Source organism: Hibiscus syriacus, unplaced genomic scaffold, assembly GCF_006381635.1.
Source record: "Hibiscus syriacus cultivar Baekdansim isolate YM2019G1 unplaced genomic scaffold, ASM638163v2 tig00110057_pilon, whole genome shotgun sequence".
Classification (NCBI taxonomy): Eukaryota; Viridiplantae; Streptophyta; class Magnoliopsida; order Malvales; family Malvaceae; genus Hibiscus; species Hibiscus syriacus.
The window spans coordinates 1,059,799-1,085,103 of NW_024062581.1; the positions used below are offsets into that span (position 1 = coordinate 1,059,799).

The window sequence follows — 25,305 nt, forward strand, 5'->3', positions numbered from 1 at the left end:
ATGAGGGAAAAAAAGAAAAGATGAAGACTAAGTGAGAGACTAAAAGGGTGAAAACAAGATGAAAAGGTAAAATGGGTGGTTATTTAACGTGTGGATGGGGTGTTAGTTGGGGAAAAAGATAAAAATAATTAAAACAAACCCTAAAAAAACTAAAAATTTCTTTCTCCTATTTTGTCTTGTTGCCGTCCATTCCCCTTTCTTCAATAGTACGATCATCACGTGTATGTTATGTGGACCCTAAATTTTCAAAATAAAATAAAATAATCAACTAAAGAGAAACTCAATAAAACAATAACAAAATAAACAATTATTTATGCACAAGAGTAAATTCAAAATGTAACGGCATCTTCAAGATGCTTAGCAGATTTCGACATTGTGCAAGAAGAGTGCAGATTTGTCACGCATGGGCGGAGCTCCTTGATAAGCCTTAAGAAACTGTCCATTAACTTTGAAAATGGAGCCATCATCCATATTATTGATGTCCACAGTGCCATGAGGGTATACATGGTGTACTTCAAATGGTCTGGACCATCGTGACTTCAATTTCCCAGGGAAGAGCTTCAACCTTGAGTTAAACAGGAGCACATGCTGGCCAATATGAAAATGCCTTGGAAAAAGAATTCGATCATGCCACTTCTTGGTTTTTTCTTTGTAAAGTTTGGCACTTTCATATGCTTGTTCTTGAGACTCTTCTATTTCATTCAAATAGAGTAATCTTTGCTCCCCAACTAATTGTTGTTCAAAGTTCAGCTTCTTGATCGCCCAATATTCCTTATGCTCTAACTCCACAGGTAGGTGGCATGCTTTTCCATATACCATCTTGAAAGGTGATATTCCCAAAGGCGTTTTGAATTCTGTCCTATAAGCCCTGAGCGCTTCGTTCAACTTTGGATACCATTCATTCCTTCTAGGATTCACCACATTATTTAGGATTTGCTTGATCTCCCGGTTGGACACTTCAGCTTGCCCATTGGTTTGTGGGTGATATGCCGTGGTATTTAGATTGTTATCAAAATGAGTGCCCTCGTCACTAATGATGGCTCTTGGTGCTCTAAATCGGGTAAGATGTTCTTGTGAAGGAACTTGGGCACGGTTTTAGAGTCATTCCTCGGTGTGGCAATTTCTTCAACCCACTTATATACGTATTCCACAGTAAGTAAAATATACAAGTCTCCAAAAGAAGATGGGAACGGTCCCATGAAGTCAATGTCCTATACGTCAAAGAGCTTGATCTCCAGAATATTTTGTAATGGCATTTCGTGTCGTCTGGAAATGTTCCCAATATGTTGGAATCTATCACACACTTTGCAAAACTCGTGAGCATCATTAAACAGTGACGACCAGTAAAAGCCTGATTGGAGGACCTTAGCAGCAATCCTCACACCTCCGAAATGTCCTCCACAGGGGGCTGTGTGGCAATGGTATATAATGTCTCTTTGCTTCTCCCCAGGGACACAATGTCGAATTATTTGATTAGCGCATTGTTTGAATAAGTATGGCTCATCCCAGAAGTAGAACTTGGCATTATGCTTGAACTTCGTCCTGCCCTGCCTGTTCAATTCATAAAGCAAAATACCACTAACAAGAAAATTAACGATGTCAGCGTACCACAGAATTGCCATGGCATATAAAATTTTCTAATCAAGGAATTCTTCTTGAATATCTAAAATGTCATGGCATTTAGAATTGTTTTCTAACTAGATAAATGATCTGCAACATGGTTTTCAGTACCTTTCCTATCTATTACTTCTAAGTCAAATTCTTGCAGTAGTAATATCCACCTAATGAGTCTAGGCTTGGCATCATTCTTGTTCACTAAGTATTTTATCACTGAGTGATCAGTGTGAACAATGACTTTAGTGCCTATCAAGTATGACCTAAACTTGTCAAATGCAAACACAACGACAAGTAATTTTTTCTCAGTGGTAGTAAAGTTCAATTATGCTTCATTCAAGGTACGACTAACATAATATATAACATGGAATATTTTACCTCTGCGTTGCCCAATCACATATCCCACGGCAAAATCGCTTGCATTACACATCAACTCAAATGGTGATGTCTGATCAGGGAGAACCACAATAGGCGAAGAGATAAGCCTTTTTTTCAGCTCGATGAATGCGCCATGACAATTTTTATCGAACATAAAGGGCTGATTTTACTAAAATAGGGTGCATAAGGGCTTGGATATCGTGGAGAAGTCCTTGATGAATCTTCTATAAAATCCAGAATGTCCAAGAAAACTCCTAATAACCTTTACAGAAGTTGGTGGGGGTAGCTTCTCGATCACCTTGATTTTGGCTTTGTCCACTTCAATGCCTTTTTGAGAGATCTTATGGCATAAAACAAATCATTCGGTTACCATGAAGTGACACTTTTTCCAATTTAGCACGAGATCGGCCTCCTCTCAATGCTTGAGTACCTTTGCCTGATTACCGAGGTATTTCTCAAAGTCATATCCAGAAACGGAGAAGTTATCTATAAACATTTCTAGAAAATCCTCAACTATTTCAGAAAATATGGCTTGCATACAGTGCTAAAATGTTACCGGGGCATTACAGAGTCCAAAAGGAATCCTCCAGAAAGTATAAGTGCTATAGGGACACGTGAACGTAGTCTTATCTTGGTCCTCTAGAGCTATGTCAATTTGATTATACCCTGAGTATCCGTCTAAGAAATAGTAATATGCCTTGCCATCTAGTCGATCCAACATTTGATCGATGAAAGGAAAAGGGAAGTGGTCCTTTTTGGTGGCCTTGTTTAGTTTGCGATAGTCCATACATATCTGCCACCCGGTGATAGTGCGTGCTGGTATCAACTCAATATCTTCACTTGTCACCACGGTCGTACCTCCCTTCTTTGGCACACATTGGACAAGACTCACCCAAGAACTATCAGAGATGGGGTAAACCACTCCAACATCAAGCCATTTGAGAATTTCTTTATCATGACTTACTTTATGATTGGGTTTAATCTTCTTTGCGGTTCTATGGATTTGCCATGGAATTCTTCTAGTAGGATTTTGTGCATGTAATTATTCCCTTCAGATTCACCATAGTCTATCCTAACGCTCTCTTGTGTTCTGACAAAACTCTTAACAAACTGTATTCTTGGTTATGAGTAAGGGCAGAGGAAATAATAATAGGTAAAGTTTCATAACTACCCAGATAAGCATATTTAAGATGCTATGGCAAATTCTTTAACTCTAGGGTAAGTGCATGTTATAATGAGGGCTTATGAGGAACAAACTCTTCGAAATCAAGAGGTTCAAAATACGTATCTGGGCTAGCTCTGAGAAAGCTAGCCTGTTGTTCCTCTAAAGAAAAATAATTGAGCTCTTCGGCCATTTCTTCTTCAAAGAGCGTCTCATCATTTTCCAGCTAAACGAAATTGTCATGGTAAAATTGATATGCTTCTCTCTTGCTATTGACACGGGGCTAGAATGTGGGCTAGCTGGTCCGTGCGACCCTTATGTGCCTCGCTTGGTTGCTCAGCGTCTAAGTCAACCTAAAATCTTCGGTTAATGTTACTATAGTGATGGGCACAATGGAAAAGCATAAAAAATGTAAGTAAACGTGTGTGGGGAAATGTTTGGCATGAATGCCTGAGTTTATTCACACAAAGCTCTCTATGTCCGATTGAGGTGGGGAGGTCTTCTTTTATAATGAAGTCCCCTTACATCTCATGACAATTCCTAGTATAACTACAAGTAAAACTCTTTACTTTAGTTAAAACTCTAATATTTGAGTCTTATTCAAACAAGAATTATGCTACTTGGCTTTATTTTCCAAGGAATGACCAGCTTTGCTAAGTGGACAGGCCCTAAGTCGGTGCTGTCCTCGGCCTTTGATGCACACTCGGTGTACGCAGGCCTCAACCCCCAAGTGGCCTTGGGTAACCCTTGCTGTTTGATTGCCGTGCCCTTGGGTAGTTTGGGGCGGGCGTGTCTTGACCCTACTCGGCTCTGTTTGCACCTTGGTCTCAGCGTGACCCTTGTGGGCTTCTTGGGCTGCGTCTTTCGCACTCTGGTGGGTATTGGTCTCGGTACCACAGTAGCAGCAGCCTGCTTTGTACTGGTTATGGCCCCACGAATAGTTTGTGTTGGGCTAACCTCGCCCACAAGTTCGCGGTCTGTGACATTCTCCCCCACTTGTTCTAGCGACGCCCTCATCGCTAGGTTTGCTTTGTGGCTTTAAAAGTAGTCCCCAAGGTGGTGTTAACCTTTTTCGGAGCATTCTTGACATGTTGAATAACTGTTAAGGTCTTGTTCTCTTCTTGATCACTTTGTATTAACGGGACACTACCTTGGCATCGGGAATCCATGATGCTCATGATGTTTGCGTAGGGAAGGATAGAGGCTTTGATATGGATAAGAAAGTTCAACTCGATGACAAAATCAAAGTCATCCATGGGGATTATCATGAAGTCTAGGTTGTTTTTTCATCCTCCAATCTTCAATTCTACCTTCTGCGCATTCCAATGATTGGAACTTCTTCAGTGTTGACGGTCTTGATTGCCTCTTTTGATGGTTCAATTTTGAGTTGAAGATCGTTGATGAACCTTTTTGATATAAATAAATCGATTTCCCCAGTATCCATGAGGGTAACTCTGGATTGTCCGGCAAGATTGATGTTCATGTACATTAACCCTTGCTTTCGGCTTTGATGTTGTGTGACTTGGAGTGGGTAATTTTGTACCCTTTGTGGTCCCTTCCCTCAGTGATCATTTCGTCTGGAACTTACCCTTGGCTTAACACTTGTAATTGAGCTATGTTTACATACTTCTTCCTCTGAATTGTTATTTTCTTCAGCAACGACTACGAGTTTTTCAATGTGTGGACAATCTCTTGCAAAGTGTCATTGCTCATGGCAATTAAAGCAGTTGATCGATTGGATGCCCTTCTTTTCTTTTGATTTGTTGCTTTGATGGGTTCTGCCTTTTGTAGGCTCTTCATCATCACTTGATAGGATTTGTTCTTGGTTTCTCTTACTAAGACCATCGACTTTTGATTTGGGAGGCTTGGGTTTCTTAACACCAAGTTCGATAAGGGATTCAACGGTTTTCAAGGCTTTAGACAATTCTTTGACACCACTTCTTTCCAACTCATTTTTGGTCCATGGCTTTAATCCATCCGTGAAGGTGAAGAACCTGTCCTCTTCGGTTAGACTCGGGACTTATAGGCTTAACTCGATAAATTGTTGAACGTGCTCCCTTAGAGAGCTTTCTTATCTAAGACGCCTTAGTTTTGATCGTGCCTCATTCGTGGCATGATAAGGGTAAAATTGCTCTTTGAACTCATTTTAGAATTCTTCCCTGATTCCAATGATGGTGCCATCTCGTTTCATCTTGGTGTATTTACGTCGCAACCATAAGAGTACTAAATCAGTCAAGTAAACAAAAGCAATGTTTACTTTCTCAATATTATTCTCGATACCCATGGATCGAAAGTATTGATCCATGTTCCACATAAAATTTTCAACGTGTTTGGCTGACCTAGTCTCTTTGAACTTTTCTGGTTTAGGAATTTCGGCCCGACCTTTGGGGGCGTTGGTTAGTATGCTGCCAGCCACGACAGCCTTTCACAAGGTCACCTCTGTCTTGAGTTGTTCGATTTCATTCTTTATGTTTTCAACCTCAGTTTTGGAACCCTGGTTTTTAAGTTCTTCGACCTCTTGTGTTAAGGCTAGAATTTGGGCTTCCAAAGCATTATCTTGTTGGAACTCTTAGCATCTAATCCGTTGAGTGCCATTTACATATCCTCTTGGATGTTATGCAAGGCTTCAAGCTTATCAAAATCTAGTGATCACACCATCTCAAGATTGATGGATTGTAACATACCCAAAGCCTCATTGGCCTCTCTCGTAGAGTCCTCAAGTCTAGTGATCTTATCTTGGAGCGATGTGAGCATGTCCTTCGACGTTCTTCGCTTCTTCTCTATATTGCGAGTATCGACACCCTCGGATGTTTCTACCTCACCAAGTTGTGGAGCCATCTCGTCTAGTCACAAACTTGGCTCTGATTCCACTTAACACGGGGCTAGACTGTCGGCTAGCTGGTCCGTACGGTCCTTATATGCCTCTCTTGGTTGCCGACGTCTAAGTTAACCTAAAATCTTCGGTTAATGTTGCTATGACAATGAGCACGATGGAAAAGCATAAAAAATGTAAGTAAGCGTGTGTGGGGAAAGTTTTGGCATGAATGCCTGAGTTTATTCACACAAAATTCTCTATGTCCAATAGAGGTGGGGATGCCTCTTTTTATAATGAAGTCCCCTTACATCTCATGATTACTCCTAGTCTAACTACAAGTAAAACTCTTTAATTTAGTTGAAACTCTAATTCTTGAGTCATATTCAAACAAGAAATATGCTACTTGGCTTTATTTTCCAAGGAATGACCGGCTTTGCTATGTGAACAGGCCCTAAGTTGATGCTGGCCTCGACCCTCAGTGCACCCTCAGTGTATACAGGCCTTGGCTCTGTGTGCCCCCGATGTGTGCTTATCTCACCCCCAAGTGGCCTCTTTTTTACATTCATCTCAGTCCTAGGTGTACATCTGGTGTGCGTTGGCCCTGACCCCTAGTGTGCCTCATTGTTTGCTGGCTAGAGTTCGAGCTAACTTTATCGCGCATTGGCCTCAGCTCTAGGTACACCTTGGTGTGTGGTGGTCACGATCCTAGGCAACCCTTGCTGTTTGATGGCCGTTCTTGTGGGTAGTTTAGGGCGGGTGTGTCTTGACCCTACTTGGCTCTGTGTACACCTTGGTCTCGATGTGGCCCTTGTGGGTCGCTTGGGCTATGTCTGTCATACCCTGGTGGGTGTTGGTCTCGACATCACAGTGGTAGTAGCCTGCTTTGTATTGGTTGTGGCCTCATATGTAGTTTGTTGTAGGCTGACCTCGCCCACAAGTTTGCGATCCTTGACATCAATGTATCCACTTCGAAAATGCTTTGGTATTCTTCATACTCATCCATGTACTTGAGAGTACGGAAGACATTAATTGTGACACATTGTTCAGACATTCTCATGGTAAGCTCACATTTCTCGCAGTCGATAAGAATAACTCCAGTAGTTAGGAAGGGTCTCCCCATGATTATAGGTGCCGTGGCATCAACCTCGCAATCTAGTATAAGAATGTCTACTGGAGACAAAAATTTGTCCAGCTTTACAATGACATCCTCGACTCGCCCCTCGGGTCGAACATGGGAATGGTCGACTAATTGCAAGATAATAGAGGCAGGTCTCACATTTCCTACCCCCAAGCTTCACATAGAGTGACTTAGGCATTAAGTTCACGCTTGAGCGAAGGTCACATAGTGCCTTCCCAACATAATTTTCTCCTATCGAACATGGAATAATAAAACTTCCTGGATCTTATCTTTTTGGTGGTAGCTTGCTTAAGGCAGAGTAATATTCTTTTTCCATGGTAATTGTCTTGTAATTCTCAACTTTTCTTTTCTTGGTAACAATCTCCTTGAGGAATTTAACATATGTTGGAATTTGTTCTATAGCTTCAAGAAAAGGAACATTGATGTGAAGTTGGTTCAGAATGTCAATGAACTTCTTAAATTGAATGTCATCATTATGCTTCTTTAGTCTTTGTGGGAAAGGAGGTAGGGGTCTGACTTCCTTTAATGAAGGGGCGGGCATAGAGTTTGCCTTGGCATTTTTTTGCTCCATCAATTTCTTTACTCGATGAATCCTCATTCTTATCCTCTTCTAATTATGGTTCTTTTGGTAATTTATGCTCATCTTGCACGGTTATAGGGGTAAATCATTCTTCGGTCTTCCCCTAAACTTGTCTTCTACATTGATTTGGGTACCACTCCATAGAGTGAGTACAATGCATTGCTCCTTACCATGAGGTTTTGTGACTTCAGTCTCACTCGGTAGAGGACCTGGTTGACGTTCTTGTAATGTCACGGTAATTTGACCAACTCGACCTTCCAACGCCGTCAGAGATAAACGGTTGCTCTGAAGCAAAGCTCATTGGTTTTTTTATGGAGGTCGCACGGTCTTGGAGTATGGTCTCCGTGGTTGCTATAAACTCTTGTATTGTGGCCTCCAAAGAACTTTTGTTAGATAAAGATGGTCCTCTCTTGTTAGAATTATGCCATGGCATATTCTTTTGAAAACCTTGGGAGTCATTGAAATTCTGTTGCCGAACAAGTTGATTAGTATTGCTGGTTCCTTGATTTCCCCACGAGAAGTTTGGATGTTGACGCCATCCAGGATTATTTGTGTTAGAATAGGGGTTATTTTTGCCTCGAATGTAGTTTCCCACATAGTAGATGGATTTTTGATTAGTCGGGTATTCTCTCTCATGGTGATTGTCGTGGAATAATAAACATGCTAAATTGGCTACCTTCAATTCATTCACCTCACTTGGTCTTTGCAAATTCTTTAGCATATTGGTGGTAGCAGCAAGTTGAGCGGACACTGAATCCTTAGTGTCTAGCTCGAATGTTCCATGTGATTTTCACCCAAGTCCAAGCCTTGTAGATGGAAATTAATAATCATTGTTGGCAATCCTGTCCAGAATGTCGAATGCCTATGCAGGTTATTTATCGAGTAATGTCCCATTTGCCGAGACATCTAGCATCATCCTTGTGGGCACATTAACTCTATTATAGAACATTACCACTTGAGTCTAATCTTGAAAACCATGATTTTAACATTTGCGAATCAATCCTTTATAACGATCCTAACATTCATACATTGATTTGTCATCAGCTTGACAAAAAGAAGAGATGTCGTTCCTCAGTTGGGTGTTCATGTTCGGAGGATTATACCGTAGATGTTTTTTGCATAGATCAGTCCAAGACTCTATTGAACCCGCTAGAACACTACTCAACCAAGCCCTTTCTTGGTCACATAGAGAATATAGAAATAGTTTTAACTTTAATACATCTTCGTGCACTGCTTGTTGCCGAAACGAATCGTACACCTCCAAGAAGTTACAAATATGTTGTCTGGCATCTTCTTTTAGAATACCCCCCAAATTGCCCTATGGAATTTAGCATATTGAACATGACAGGTTTGAGCTCAAAATGGGCTGCCCGAATCTCGAGTGCTACAATTCCTAGATTTAAGTGGTCCAAGATGGGATTTAAGTGATCACGAATGGCACGAGGCCTGCCTACATTCCCAGTATTCGAAATTGCCTCGGCATTCGGATCTTCCTCATAACCAATACCTTGATTTCTAATTTGATACATGTTTGCACGTTGAGCACGTCTTCTTTGCCTAAACAACCTCTCAATCTCAGGTTCAATTGGTTTTAATGGCTCATCAGAGTGTCTTCTGGTCATACACTAAGAAAAACCTAAAAAAGATATGGAAAATAAAAAGTAAAACTATATATAAAATAAAAATAAACAAGTAAAATAAAAATGCTATGACAAAACTAATTAACTTCCAGTTGCCAAACCCCGGCAACGGCGTCAAAAACTTGTCCGCGAATTGTGACTATTATATATGGTCATGAAAATATGTGCAAGTATACACAATCGAAAAAGAAATACAGTGATGAGTGAGTATCGTATCCATAAGGATTGGAGGAAATATTCAAGCTTAATCTCAACAATTTACTACTTTACCTAAGTATAGTTAGTGATGGTATGTACAAATGACAATGTTGTGGCAAAATGAAATGGATGTTGGTGAAAATCGAATGATAGTGATATGGTAGCAAATGGAGATGTCGTGGCAAAATGGATGTAAATGTCGTGACAAATTAAATTGTGTTTAGTGCAATCAAATGAAAATGTAAAAACAAAATAAAATACAAACACTGGATTTGATTATCAGAACTTTAGATTCCTCATACAACAAACTACTATGGGAATGAATAATAGGAGTCACTTCGGAAATTTAAGTCTACTTCTCAGAATGGTCATACTTCTATGTCTTATCTGCCCGAAAGAGTTTACTAAGGGTGCCCTATGCTATCTCTAGTCAAGGGACTCGACAGGTTCAAGATGCCATGGCAACCTATTGGCGTTAGCAAGTGCAGGGATCCTATTTGTCCAGATAATAAGATATGTCACGACAATACCTTTTAGCGACAACTCTAACATCTAATCTATCAATTAAGCACTAATACTTTTAGTCGATTAAAATCCTAGCCTTATGACTAAGGTTGGATTAGGCCTAGTTACTACCTAGAACCCCTTGCTTATGTGGATCCTCCCTAGTTTCTCTCGAACACTAAGGACATGTTACTTAGTCATTCTCTCAAACACTAAGCAATCTCCTAAGAAATGACTACTCTCATAGCTCCTACAACCTTAAGGCATTAAACATCATAAACAAAACAAATAACAACATAAGAAAACAACCATTCATTAAAATAAAACTTAAATATCCAAAGTGAACTCCCACCAAATAAGACTAGTTCATGGTGGGGTTCAAATGTTTCAAGCAACAAATCAAGGTGTTAATTCGTTCTATACAACCTAAATGATATAAATAGAACAAATAACAAAGGGAATGAGGAAAAGCCTTCGACGTGCACTGCCGGTGCTCCCCTTGGCCACCACGAACTGCCTCAGCTCACTAGCTCCTCTCGAACGTCTAGCTTGCCACTCCCTATATCTTGTTAATAGAGGAATGTCATGGCAAGTAAGATTGATGGAAAAAGGAGAGACCTTTCTCTCTCTGAATTTTTAGCTCAAGGCGGCGTGTGTAAAGTTTCTTTCTCATGGTTTAGGAGTTTTGGAGTTTTGGGTTTATGAAAATAGGCATTAAAATAACTTTCCTTTAGTATATGATGTTTTGGATCCAAGTAGATTTAATTTGGGCTTGGGATGAGCCCAACAAGATTGAAAAGGGATGATTTTAATCATGCATGAAATGAAGGAGGATTAGGGAAGTAATTAACCTAATTTTTGAAACAAAGGCTAAATCCCTTCTATTTGGGATTATATCACGTCTGTACCAAGCTCATCTTTTTTATCCCTTTGTTGTCTTCTCTCTCTCCTCTTCCTCATATTCTTCCTCTCCAAGGTAAGTTAAAGGTCCACGCTTTTTAGTTTTGCAAGTTTTAATCAAAATTTCCAAGGTAAGATTCTTAATCTACACTTTCTAAGCTTCAAGTTGAACCCTTATTTGCAAGGTTTGGATATCTTAGGCAAAAATAAGTTTTAGAGGGGTTTAAGGAACGTAGTGTTTCAGTTCGGTTTTGAGAGAGTTTTGGGTTGTAAAACTTATTTCTAGTGTTCCTATAAGTTTAAAATGAGTTAACAACTCATTTTAAAGGCTTTGATTAGTTGAAGAGCAAGGAGAGAGCTCAAAGGATAGAGGCAAGAAAAAACTAACTCTCGGGTGATTCTAGACATTTTTTAGTAGCTTTGACTCAAGGTAACATAATTTTAACTTGTCCATACCACATGTAGTTCATTAAATGTGCATAAATGGTATGTTTTGTTCATGCAAGCATGTTAGAGTGATTCCATGGGTAGATTCGTATTTGTGTGTTTTATGCATGAAAGATGATACCTTTTGACCTCTAAGACATGAAATAATACTTTAAAAACATTTATAGGTCTTAGAGGAGTGAATGGGTGTGTTTTGGGCATGATTTCATGCTCGAAACAGAGTACCTAGGTTCGTCGGTATTGGTTGTTCTCGTATTATGAGTGCTATAAATTATGCGAAAATATGTACAAGTGTACACAATCGAACAAGTAATATAGTAATGAGTGAGTATCGTCTCCACAAGGATTGGAGGGATCTTGAGTAAAGTTTATGCACTATTATAAAATAACTAAGTATAGTTAATGTGGTATGAAAAAGTAAGATGGAAATGCTGAGGCAAAATGAACTGTACACATATGAAGTTGCAATGGCAATATGGAAAGGCAGAAAATGAAAATACTTTGACAAAATAAAATGTATGCAGGTGGAATTTCAATGGTAGTGTGGATAGGTGACAGATGAAAATGTTATGGAAAATAGAGATGTTTAAAGTGTAACCAAATAAAAATTCTAAGGCAAAATAGATTGAGAATTCGGGGATAAGTAAGATAACTTGGCAATACTCACACAAACAAGCTACAATGTGAATGAATGGTGGGGTTACTAAGGAATCCTAAGCTTTGCTTCTCAGAATGGTTTAAGCTTCTATTGTCTAATTGCTCGATAGAGTTTACTAAGAGTTTCCCTACACTCTCTCAAATCAGGGAACCTGGCAGATGCAAATGGCACAGAAATACCTCACGGCATGAACAAAAACATCGAACCTATCGAATCTGCACTACTCCTTTTAGTCGTTGAAATCCTATCTTAAACTCTAAGGTAGATTAGGTATTAGTTAGAAACTAAAACCCATTACTCACGTAGATCATCCCTTAGTTTCGCTCGAACAATAAGGATCTTTAACCTAGTTTTAATCGAACACTAAGTAATATACTTAAAAAATGGACAATCTCATGCCTCATACAATCTTAAGCAATTGAAAACAATGAGCAAAACAAATAGGTAAACATAAAAACTCAAATAATTCATTAAAACAAAAACTCAATCATCCATGAGAACCCACACCAAATAAATTTTAGTTCATGGTGGGGTTTAAAATATTCAAGAGAATAATCCGTTCCATACAACCCAATAAATCGAGTAAAAATAAAAGCATAAGGATGGAGGAAAACTCCCAAATCTGGCTATAGATAGCTTCTCTAACACCACGAATGTCACCTTAGCGGTTAGCTCTTCTCAGACGCGTAGCACGCCACTCCCTCTAGCTTGGTTATGGAGGTTACCACCAAGAAGATGAAAAAGGGAAAAAATGGAAACTTTCACCCCCTTTTTCACTCTTGCCTACCTCACTTTTTCCCCAAAAGAATCCCCCCATTTTGTGGAATCATTTTCTATTTATACTAGGACTATGTCCTAGGGTTTTGTGCCAAAAGTCCCTTTGTACCCTAGGATTCATACTCTTCACATGAAGAGGATGCTAGACTCTCATGTGGTCCCAAAAATAACAGTTGAGTATGATATTCATGTACAAACATGGACAGAGCTCCTATAAAAATATCTTCGTCATTTTTTTTCCTTTTCTGCACACAGAAGTCATCCCAATTTGCCTTGGCAATTCTCTTTTGCTCACCATTTGGAATGCTGCGGCAATTCTCCATGCTCACCCTTTGCTTCATCAACCTGTACATCATCAGCAAAATACAACCTTCCCTATAAAACAACACTGTTACAAAATAATATGACACGACAAATAGAATCCACCAAATGCAAGTCTATGCTCCCAAATGCATCAATATGAACCTAAATGTGCCTTAATATGACCAATAACTTAAGTGAAAAGCCCCTAAATATATCCTTTTTATAGAGTTATCACACCCCCAAACTTAAGCTATTGCTTGTCCTCAAGCAATGGATAGTGGTTAGCAAAAGAAAAATATCATGGCAAAGTTCAGATTCAGAATAATCATGTGGGATAAAGTTTCATCCCTTAGAAAATTTGGCTTCAACAAGCTAGACAAGTGGAGATTTCAAAAATATTACCCTAGGATAAGGTCTTTTGCGAGCGTGTGCACGCGTATCCAATCTATGCTTAGTCAAGTTAGAAAAATTCTAAAGTAAGTCTAGTATTCAGCCATAGGATATGTTCAAATTTAAACACAAGTTCATTACTCCTATTTTCATTTAACTTAACTAAATTTATTTTTTTAGTAATTCTACGAGGGGAGTCAGCCTATCACAACTACCTTTTACTAATTTTATAGCTGTCATTTATTGAAACACAGTATCTAGGCAATACCATAATAAAGAAAATATGCAGAGTCATCCCATGACTACTTTCATTCACTCGTATGCTATAGTTGCCATTTATCGAAATATAGTATCCATGCAATGCCATAGCAAAGAGAAGTGTCCCTCTACAGTTATGCTGAAACATTTATTTGCAATTTACCACAATTCACAATATATAAGGGAGTTTAATTTAAGCAATTAAGTTCATTCTCATTAGTACACACTAAGGCCTTCAAGCTTTCTTTCCTAAAAATTTCTAAAATTCCTAAGCATAGAGAGCATACACTCGTGTAATAATTAAAAGAACAAACAACCAAGTCCTAGAGAAAATCCTATCCAACTCCAAAGTCATGTACATTCAGTTCATAATAGCCATAAGAATTCATCACCATCGGGCACCATCAACTTATTATAAACAATCTATCCTAATTCTTACTAATGCCATGGTAAATTAATTCTACTAACACTATTATGCAAAATGACCTAATAAAAACACTACTTCCCCCAAACTTGAGGGATGCATCGTCCTCAATGAATTAAAAAAAAACTAAGTTAAAACTAAGCTATATGCTATCAATGCAATGCAAGGTGCCTCGACTTCCTAAGGTGGAGGTAATGTGGTGGCTGTGTTATGCTATGCTTAATCTTTTCTTGAATGGGGTGAGGCTCGACTCTGAGTCAGAGGCTAATTCAACAGGTGGGGTACTCAAGCCCTCAGTGGCCTTGGCAGTCGGGGTTTATGGCTGGGCGACATCTGAAAATGTCGGGGCATTTTTATTTTACTATAATATGGAGTCTGGAAAAACAGGGATATCATGGGCCAATTGGGGAGCATATCCTTGAAATAGGTTTCTATCACAACATCCTTTCCTTGATATAAGTAAAGAAAGTCCAGAGATCACAAGATAAACCTTCAATGCACTCCCTCATCTACCTGGAAGACTCGATGCAGGTAGTTAACTTTTCCATGGCAATTGATTTTGCACCAGATTCCACATTTTCCTTTGGTTTGTCCTCTTTTAATCCTAATAGTACGGGCGGCTTTGCCTTATTATTTCCCTTCAACCCAGGTAAAACTTCATTATATTCATCCTCTATAACGTCATTCTTCCTAAGTGGGTACAACATCCATAAGGGCTTTTCCCTTGGCAAACATGCGTGGGAATTTCTTCTACTAAAACAAACTTATATTAAAATTAAAAATTAAAAATAAATAAATAAAACAAAGAAAAATAATAATCACACAAGGCAACACAAAATTGCTATAACATAAATTAGAGAGGGTTGAAGAGGTGCAAATTCCAAAACATCCTAAATTTGTATGGTATTTTTGTCACGTTTGATTGGAGCACCGGTATAGACAAAAATGCTCCACACATATAATAGTGCCACCTTCAACGTAAGCCAATAGAACCCAAATTGTAGGAATTTTACAGTAGTCCTCTCTTCTTCTAAGTAGTCTTTACATGAAGCTGAATGGTAGTGGAAGAGGATCTCGTTTCGCTCTTATTTGATGCATCATATTTTACTCGTTTGGGCAGTAAATTCTTTGAAGAAATAGGGGTTATCCCAATCATAGTAGTCACCCTTGTGCATGAACTTGTTCTTTCACTATCTAATCAAATTAGGAGGAAAAATACCAATAACGAGAAAATTGACAATGTCAGCACACCATGAAATTGTTGCGGTAAATAATAATTTCTCGTCAGGGAAATTTTCCTTAATCTCCATTTCTTTCCTTAGCTCTTTCATAATTTTAGCCTAAAAAGATGGGCAGCTACTTGGTTTTGAAGCATAGGAAAATTGTCAAGTCATCCCCAATGAACATGCTTAAGGGGTAAAGGTAAGGGTTTTAGCTCTAGAGTGGGTGGGTGATCAAGTGAAGGTTTGGAAGGAATAAATTCATTAGCATCTAAGGGTTCAAATTCCATACCTAGTCTAGCTACGAGTAAGCTAGACTGTTGTACCTCTGTTGGAATTTCCTTAAGCTCTTCTTTATCTTCTTCATCGAACTTCAAGTAATCATCAGTGTGCAAAAAATTACTACAGTAAAATTCTGTAGCTTCTTCTTCCATTATAGATTCCACATCTTGAAACGATTGACTCTCCCTAGAATCATCAGCATATTTGAGAGTGCTGAAGACATTGATAGTTACCCTTTGGTCATCCACTCCTGCTAGTGGGGGTTTATCTTTTACCTATCATCATTAGGTTTATTCATCACACCCTCAACTTTGTCTTCCATCGAAGATGAGTCTTCTTGCAACTCAGAATCATCATGCACAAGCTCAGGGCTAGGATCATTGAGTTTCTTCCTCCCAAACATACATTCTTTGGTGATATGGGTGCTACCCCTGTGGTGAATGCACTATATTTATCCTTCTCATGAGCTTTAGTGACTTCAGTGTCACTTGGTAAGCGACCTGACTGACGTTCTTGTAATGTCATAGTAATTTGACCAACTTGACCCTTCAAAGCTCCCAAAGATGCACTATGTCTTTGTAGCTATGTTCCTTTATTCTTGATAGCTGAAGAATGTTCTTGCAGCATAGTCCTTATGCTTGCTATAAATTCTTACATTGTAGCCTCAAACGATTTGGTATTAGATGAAGACGCTACCTCTTTGTTAGAATTATGCCATGTCATATTCGTTTTAAAGGCTGGGGACTGATTTACAATATGCTATCGAGCGGGATGACTAACATTAGTTGCTCCTTAATTTCCCCATGAGAAATTTGGATGTTGTCGCCATACTAGATTGTAGGTGTTGGAGTGAGGGTTGTTATTGTGGCTTCAGTTGAAGTTCCCCACATAGTTGATGGACTCTTGATTGTCTGGGCATTCACTCTCATGGTGATTGCCACAATATAAAAGACATGGTTAGCTAACACCTTTACTTTTTTCACCTCATTGGAATATTGCAAATTCTTCAACATATTGGTGATGATGGAGAGTTGGACGTACACTAAATCCTTAGCATCTAACTCGAATGTCCCAAGTGACTTCCTCCCAGTTCCAAGCCTTGAAGAGGGAAATTGGTAATCATTGTTAGAAATTCGATCAAAAATGTCAACATCCTCTTTAGGTGATTTGTCAAGCAAAGTTCCATTTGCCGAGGCATCTAGCATCATCCCAGTGTGTGCATTAACTCCATAGTAAAACATCACGACTTGAGTCTAATCATGGAATCAATGGTTGGTGTACTTGCGTAAGAGTCCCTTATATCTATCCTAACACTCAAACATACACTCATTATCAGCTTGATGAAAAGATGCTATGGCATTCCTATGATGACTGTTCATATTAGGTGGATTATATCGTAGCAAATTTTTTTTAACAAGTTTGCCCATGACTTTATTGAGCCAGAAGGTACTCGATTAAGCCACACCCTTGATAGATCTCTCAATAAGTATGGAAACAACTTTAATTTCAACACATCCTCATGCACACCTTGCTGTCAAAAGGAATCACACACCTCTAGAAAGGCTCGTATATTGTAACACCCCCAACCCGTATCCGACCCGGATACGAGTTCGAGATGTCACATTAACTTTTTAAAACAATATTCTTACAAAATAATAAAACATTTGGATTTATATTAAGAAAATATAATAATATACCGTTGAATTATGTTTGTTATGGCAAATTTAAAGAAAGAAACATTTTTATGAATAGTACTACATGGTAATTCGTTTATTTCAAGCTCGAATATTCTAACTTCATTTGTCTTATAAACTGGTCATTGATGTACTTATTCTTGAACTCTTATACAAACAACAATCACATCGCTTGATCTTTTTAACATTCTCATGGCGACATTTTTACACCATACTCTAGCTTGCCCACGTAGTAACGAAACTACTCAATTTAACTTCTCCACTTTAGAGAATAAAAACCTTCTAACATTATCTTCATATCATTTAACCCAAAGGTCTGTAACAACAGAACCTTCCTCAAATTCACCCTTGAACTCGGGTGCTCTTAACTCTTTTAACTATTTCGATACATTCATTTTATAAGTTAAAAAATATAAAATTAAAAACACATCATAATATCATTCAACATCATGAAACATTCTCTAATCTTATACAGACACTCCCTGAGGTGTTTGCTCTTCTCCCTGCCTGGCCAGGGCAGGTGGATTGCTATTACCTTCAGTCTATTGCCTTGTGCTTCACTTTGGAAGCTCTCATGATCATACATATAATATAACATAACAATTTAACTCTATTTATAAGACAACACACTCCTTACACTATCAGATCAGAAAATTTTTCACTTTGTGTTGGCATGTATACTTTTTAAAATACTTTTGACTTCATTTTTAGCCTAGAATCGGCTAAACTGTAGCTCTGATACCATTAAATGTAACACCCCCAACTCGTATCCGACCTGGATACGAGTCCGAGATGTCACATTGACTTTTTAAAACAATATTCTTACAAAATAATAAAATGTTTGGACTTATATTAAGAAAATACGATAATACACTGCTGAATTATGTTTGTTATAACAAATTTAAGGAAAAAACATTTTTATGAATAGTACTATGCGGTATGAATAGTACTACTATGAACAGTAATGTATAATACCATGAACAGTAATGAACAATACCAAATGCTAAAATTTTCCAGAATGCTACAGGGGTATCGATACCCTGCTACAGTGTACCGATATCCTACTACAGTAATTTCGGCAAAACATGTATAAAACTCAAAATTTAATCCTTCATCCCTATAATTTATCATTTACATAAATATATTTAAAGCATTACAAAATTCAATCATATGATTTTACAAAACCGATTAGAACATATCGGATTCAAATATTTATTTACATGCCAACCACAATCAGTATTACAAAATACATATTATTCAATTCTTTTCTGATCTGATCTGGTCTTTGAAAAGGAGAACTGACATGTCTTGCTTAACTTTACTCATTCTTCTTGTCAAAACCTACGTGTGAAAGAATCACACGCTAAGTCGTTGACTTAGTGAGGCATAAATAAAATTATGATATATCTGTAACTTCTATAATGCATGAAAATTTAATACTACCATATCATACCAAAACATATATTCTTTCCAGTAACATATACACACATGCACATATCACGTAACATAACATCATACGTATATACATACTTAATCCCATCATTAACATGCTTATCATTACTTATTTCTTTTATACCATATCAGCATATAATGGAAACTCTAAATCACACCAATGCATAAACCATTACCAATTTCATATAACAAATACACCTATGTAATTATATTATTATCTTCATTTTTATTATTCTATGATCATGAACTTATCATTTATGCACGTCATATATCACATATACTATTTCACAAAGGACACAATATCATATCAAGTTCTTTATTATCTTTAAAGCCCATGTATATGTTGAGAACTTAAGGTATGTGAGTACATAGAGGTTGTGCACTATGCTATCACCATAGCTCGTATAGGGTCCCACTAGGGCATGTGAAATTTATCCCGAAGGACCTATGTATTTATCCCGAAGGACCTCTGTATATGTCTCGAAGGACCGTGTAGACCCTCGACTCTTAGCATGCCAACTATTCCACTAGCTCATCATACATAACATGGGTTATCATTTATAATAGTTTATCACTTATTCCTTCTCTTCTGTCACATACCACATGTATTTGTAAACATATCTCATATCATATAACATGCATTGTAAATGCATGTAATCACGTTTCGTTTCATATGGCTTATATTTCTCATTTGTTCATGTACGTTTGTCATATCTTGTTCACGTATATTCATATACATCACATAGTACATAAAAACATCATACATATCATAGTTGATATATTTTTCATATATTCATGTAGTTCAGTATCACATATCATATATATTAACATATGACACCTATACACATTTTCATGTACTCATGCATACATAAGAATCACATAACATTTTAGAAGTTACTTCTTACCATAATAACTCCGTTACTGGCTCATCACAAGCCAATGTTTGATTAATAAAATAAGTACAAATTAAATTGCACTCACCTTGACACTTTATATATATCCAAATCCAAATCCACTTCTATCATTTATCTCTTTGGATTGATCCTAACTTTGCAGTCGTTTCAGAACTTGCTTGTGCTCGATATCTACATAAACATGATTTCTAAGATAATTATCAGAATTCTAAACCTTATACTTCGATGCTATTAATTTAAACGAATTTAATATACCCATATTCATTTTTTCCTTTAGGGGGTATCAATACCCTCCTTAAGGTATCGGTACCCTTATTACATTCTGGAATATTTTCGTTCAAGAGGGTATCGATACACATACGTAGGGTACTGATACACTCTGCCCAAAACAGGTTTTTTCACCCGAAAATTCATCATTTTCAGCTTAAATTCTTCATGTGTCATTCCCTTTTCTATTCTTAACTCAATTACATATACCTCAAAATTCCATTTTTCATATGGAAATCAATAATCATACCAAATTTTCGAGATGCTCTAAATCCAATTCTATCTCTTCATATCTCTTAATTAAGTTGATGACAAGTCAAATTTAGTTTAAAATTCAACTTATCAACTCTTTTCCAGAAATTCATTTAAAAACCCATTCTTTTTAATCTTTTATAAGTACTTCATCTTTTGATTTCAAGACAACTTAAGCTTTCCTTAAGCTTAAGTATCACCTAAGGATCAAATCTCATACTTAAAATCAACAAATAATCAACTAATCAGAAAACTTACCTTTGCTTGGCTCCCTCTCTCTTGTATGATGATGAAGAAGAAGAATATGAAAGAATTATGTGGAATCAAAATGGATTCCACGTGTTTCCCTTATCTTATAAGGGAATTAAAAATCTTTCATATCAAATGACCATTTTACCCTTTAATTCCTTTAATAATTAATAATAACCCTTTAAAAATATTTTCAAATAAGTCATTGAACTATTCAACTTTTCCACTTTAATCACCAAGTTATGAAGTTTTACAATTTAGTCACTAACCCATAGTTTGGGATATTACATATATGATGTCTTGCCATCCACATGAGGTGCACCACCAAATTGTCCAATCAAGTCTGACATGTCGAACATCACCGATTTGAGCTCAAAGTGGGCTGACTGAATCTCCGAAGCTAAGATACCATGTTTGAGTTCATCCAAGGTAGGAGCTAAGTGATCTATAATAGTTCGTGGTCGAGCTACAACCTCATCATTGTGAATTACTATAGCATTTAGAACTGCAGGATCCTCCACTTGATTTTGAACTACAGGAACCTTAGGTTCAAAATGAATAATGGTTCTTTGGGTCTTTTACGGGTCATGCGACAACATAACACCTGAAAAAGGTAAACACAAAAATAATTAAATATATACAAAAAAAAAAGAAATAAAACGGTGCAATAACTAAACTCAACATCACCACTTCCCAATCCCCGAGAACGATACCAAAAACTTGTTCGCGTATTGTGAGTGCTATAAATTATGCGAAAATATATACAAATATACATAAATATAGTAGTGATTGAGTATCGTCTCCACATGGATTAGAGGGATCTTGAGTAAAGTTTATGGACTTTTCTAAAATAACTAAGTATAGTTAATGTGGTATAAACAAGTGAGATAGAAATGCTGAGGTAAAATGAATTGTACACAGATGAAGTTGCAATGGCAATATAGAAAGGTAGTAAATGGAAATGTTGTGACAAAATAAAATGTATGCAGGTGGAATATCAATGGTAGTGTGGATGGGTGGAAGATGGAAATGTTATGGCAAATTGAGATGTTTAGAGTGTAATTAATTAAAAATTCTAAGGCAAAATAGATTGAAAATTCAGGGATAAGTAAGATAACTTGGCATTCCTCACATAAATAAGCTACAATGGGAATGAATGGTGGGGTTACTAAGGAATCCTAAGCCTTGCTTCTATGGTTTAATTGCTCAATAGAGGTTACTAAGAGTGTCCTTACACTCTCTCAAGTGAAGGAACCTGAGAGATGCAAATGCCACGACAATTCCTCTCGGTGTGAATAGAAACATCGAACCTATCGAATCTACACTACTCGTTTTATTCGTTGAAATCCTATCCTTATCTCTAAGGTAGATCCGGTCTTAGTTAGTAGTTAAAACCTATTGGTCGAGTAGATCCTCCCTTAGTTTCTCTCAAACACTAAGGATCTTTAACCTAGTTTATCTCAAACACTAAGTAATACACTTAAGAAATGAACACTCTCATGCCTCATACAATCTTAAGTAATTAAGAACAATGAGCAAAAAAATAGGTAAATATAAAAACTCAAATCATTCATTAAAACAAAAACTCAATCATCCATGAGAACCCACACCAAATAAGAACCCCCACCAAATAAAGTTCAGTTTATGGTGGGGTTCAAAATATTCAAGAAAATAATTCATTCCATACAACCCAATAAATCGAGTAAAAATAAAAGCATAAGGGTGGAGGAAAACTCCCAATGCTGGCTGCCGATAGCTCCTCGGACCACCACGAACATCACCTTAGCGGATTCTCCTCTTGATAACCTAAATTACCTTGGCAATTATCCTTTGCTAACCATCTGGGAATGCTACAGCAATTCTCCATGCTCACCCTTTGCTTCATGAACCTGTACATCATCAGCAAAACACAACCTTCCCCGTAAAACAACACCCATTACAAAATAATATGCCACGCAAATAGAATCCACCAAATGCAATTATATGCACCTAAATGCATTTATATGAACCTAAATGTACCCTAAGACGACTAATAACTTAAGTAAAAAGACCCTAAATATAACCTTTTTATGGAGTTATCTCATTACTAGAAGAATAGTATCGATATTGTTCTTCGTGTAAGGCAAAAATCAGACATGATATAAGGGCAGTATCGATACCCCTTAAAGGAGTATCGATACTATGGGTTTAGTATCTATACTCAGAGGGTCAATATCGATACTGGGATATTTTTGAAAATATAGAAACCAAATTTGGTATCGATACCCCAGGGTAAAGTATTGATACTTCCCATAGGAGTATCGATACCCAAGTATTTTCCAAATCATCGAAGCAAATTTTGGTATTGATACTCAAGTGAGTATTGATACATAAGGGGTGAGTATCGATACTGCTGGCCCGATATTTATACCCATAATGATTTTTAGGTAATTTTAGTTCATTTGTTTGGGTGTTTGGATTGAAGTGTTTTGAGTTCGTATAAACTATAAGTATTCGATACAATTGAAAACAATCAAGATAACCCAATTCTCACCTAGAAATCAAGCATGCTAAGATGACATAAGATTTGCATCTGTATGATGCTTGAGAAATGACTAGGACACTCGAGTTACTATAGTATATGACGAGCATCCTTTGTTTGTGAATATCTGGATATTGTCTGTTGGTATGCATCCGATGTACGTAAATTATGGGTAGTACCGGTACGAATTCTTATGCACATAAATTCTGAAATTGTACCCTATGCTCGACTTGGTTTGGGATGTGAGGTTTCGACGTAAATTCTGTAACTCACCCTGACCTATCGAGGATCTGAAATAGATTGAGGGCTATAAGCTCTGATGCACGTAAATTCTAGTTCTTACCCTAAAGCTATTTTATACTAGATAGTATAGTGTGTTATCTAAGATGTATGTAAATTCCTCCGACCACTCCACTTGGCCTATTTAATATTTGATATGTACTTTTGCATGTTAATGACTTTACATTCTGACATGTTCATGTAATGAATGCATGTAGTATTGTATAGTTATGTTCGTGGCACTGAGCTTGTGAGCTCAGCGTATGGAATGTTTTCTCATACGCAGGTTAGTAGAGGGATCATCGATGAGCCTATCGCATCCATATATTCCAGAGTAGCCACTGCAGAGTATGTCTTGAGTCTATTTTAGAGGGCATGTATTTTTTATGGACCTTTGTATGATCAAGTCATAACTCTATTTTGATATAAAATTTATGGTTGTATTTGTAAGTATTTTGGGGGACTCACTTATTTTTTGTAAACTTGATTTTAATTCCTTTTAAATTATAATGAATGATTTTACTATTATTATATGTTTTAAAAGAAATTTTTGGGTTGACCATTTTAGTGGTTTCATGTGGCATCGTAATCCATGGACCTTCGGGTCAAATCAGATTAGGGTGTTACATTTAGTGGTATCAGCGCGTCCAAGTTTAGTCATTGTTAGGACCCGTAGGTGAAAGTCAGTAAGTGTCTGTGTGAGTACATGGCACTAGATATCAAGAGTACTTAATATTTTGGAATGACGATAGCGACCTCTTTTTTTTAAAAAAAAATCAGATTCGATTATGGCCGATAGAGATATTCCTTGTCACGAGGGCCAAAAAGAGAGTTGCACTTCCTTGGCTGGAGATTTTGGTGATGAGTATGCCCCGGAGTTGGATCATGAGAAACCTATAGACGTTGGTGTCGATGAGCTGACATTTTTCTGTGACCTGACCTCGACCCTTAGACAGATTATCTGAGCCATACCAAATCTATCCGCTATGCCATCTCCGTCACTTGCGCCACCCATTCAGCCATTCGTAGTGCCTCAGGAGTCCTCTGTCGAGAATTTCATCGTTACATGATGATCGACTTTTATATATTTAGGGATGACAATACCGTCTCTGCATATCAGTGGCTCTAAGAGACCCTCCGTACCCTTTGTCAGTTACACCTCACTCCCGAGGGCAAGCTTGAGTGGCTCACTGCCCTTCTGAAGGGTGACGTGATCAATTAATGGGGACTGTAGAGCTGTCAATGGAGACAGAGAGACCGACCTAGAAGTACTTCTTCTCAGAGTTCCGTGAGAAGTACATTGGAGGGGTTACCGCCTGACCGTGAGGTTGAGTTCAGTATAGAGGTTTGGCAGGGATTAGCTCCAGTGTCTATGGCACCCTATCGCATAGCACCAACAGAGTTGAAGGAGCTAAAGAACCAAATCCAAGAGTTGTTGGACAAAGGCTTTATTCGACCGAGCATCTCGCCTTGGGGAGTGCCAGTGTTTTTTGTCAAGAAAAAAGACTAGTCGATGAGGCTGTGCATCGACTATCGATAACTAAACAAGTTGACTATCAAGAATCGCTACCCTCTTCCTCGAATAGATGATATGTTCGAACAACTTAAGGGCACATGTGTGTTCTCCAAGATTTATTTGAGGCCAGGGCACTATCAGTTGAAGATTAAGGATACAGATATAGGTAAGAAAACCTTCAGGATAAGAAATGAACATTACGAGTTTCTCATGATGCCATTCGGACTCACCAATGCCTCGGTGGTGTTCATGGATTAGATAAACTGAGTTTTTGTCCTTATCTAGATCTATTTATGGTGGTTTTCATTGACGATATTCTTGTGTACTCTAGGTCCGAGGAGGAGCATTATCAGTATCTCCGCATCGTTTTGCAGACACTCAGAGATCGTCAGTTATATGCCAAGTTTGGGAAGTGAAAATTCTGGTTATTTGAAGTGGAATTTTATGTCATCTTGTAGCAACTGATGGCATCC

At 37.7% G+C, this 25,305-nt stretch overlaps 2 protein-coding genes across 2 annotated transcripts; one reads left to right on the forward strand and one right to left on the reverse strand.

Annotated features, from left to right (window-relative positions):
- Positions 1–357: 357 nt before the first annotated feature.
- Positions 358–819, reverse strand: LOC120214259. The gene has a single exon (XM_039212205.1). The coding sequence runs from the start codon at positions 817–819 to the stop codon at positions 358–360; it is 462 nt and encodes a 153-aa protein (XP_039068136.1).
- Positions 820–24,104: 23,285 nt separating this feature from the next.
- Positions 24,105–24,826, forward strand: LOC120214260. The gene is made up of 2 exons (XM_039212206.1): positions 24,105–24,218; positions 24,551–24,826. The coding sequence occupies exons 1-2, from the start codon at positions 24,105–24,107 to the stop codon at positions 24,824–24,826; spliced, it is 390 nt and encodes a 129-aa protein (XP_039068137.1).
- Positions 24,827–25,305: the final 479 nt, after the last annotated feature.

Bases quoted from the DNA above. Each gene is read 5' to 3' on its own strand.
- LOC120214259 (XM_039212205.1), bottom strand. From the start codon at position 819: ATGGTATATGGAAAAGCATGCCACCTACCTGTGGAGTTAGAGCATAAG.
- LOC120214260 (XM_039212206.1), top strand. From the start codon at position 24,105: ATGGCCGATAGAGATATTCCTTGTCACGAGGGCCAAAAAGAGAGTTGC. The intron at 24,219-24,550 runs GTTGGTGTCGAT...TGGGGACTGTAG, and splicing joins ATCATGAGAAACCTATAGAC to AGCTGTCAATGGAGACAGAG.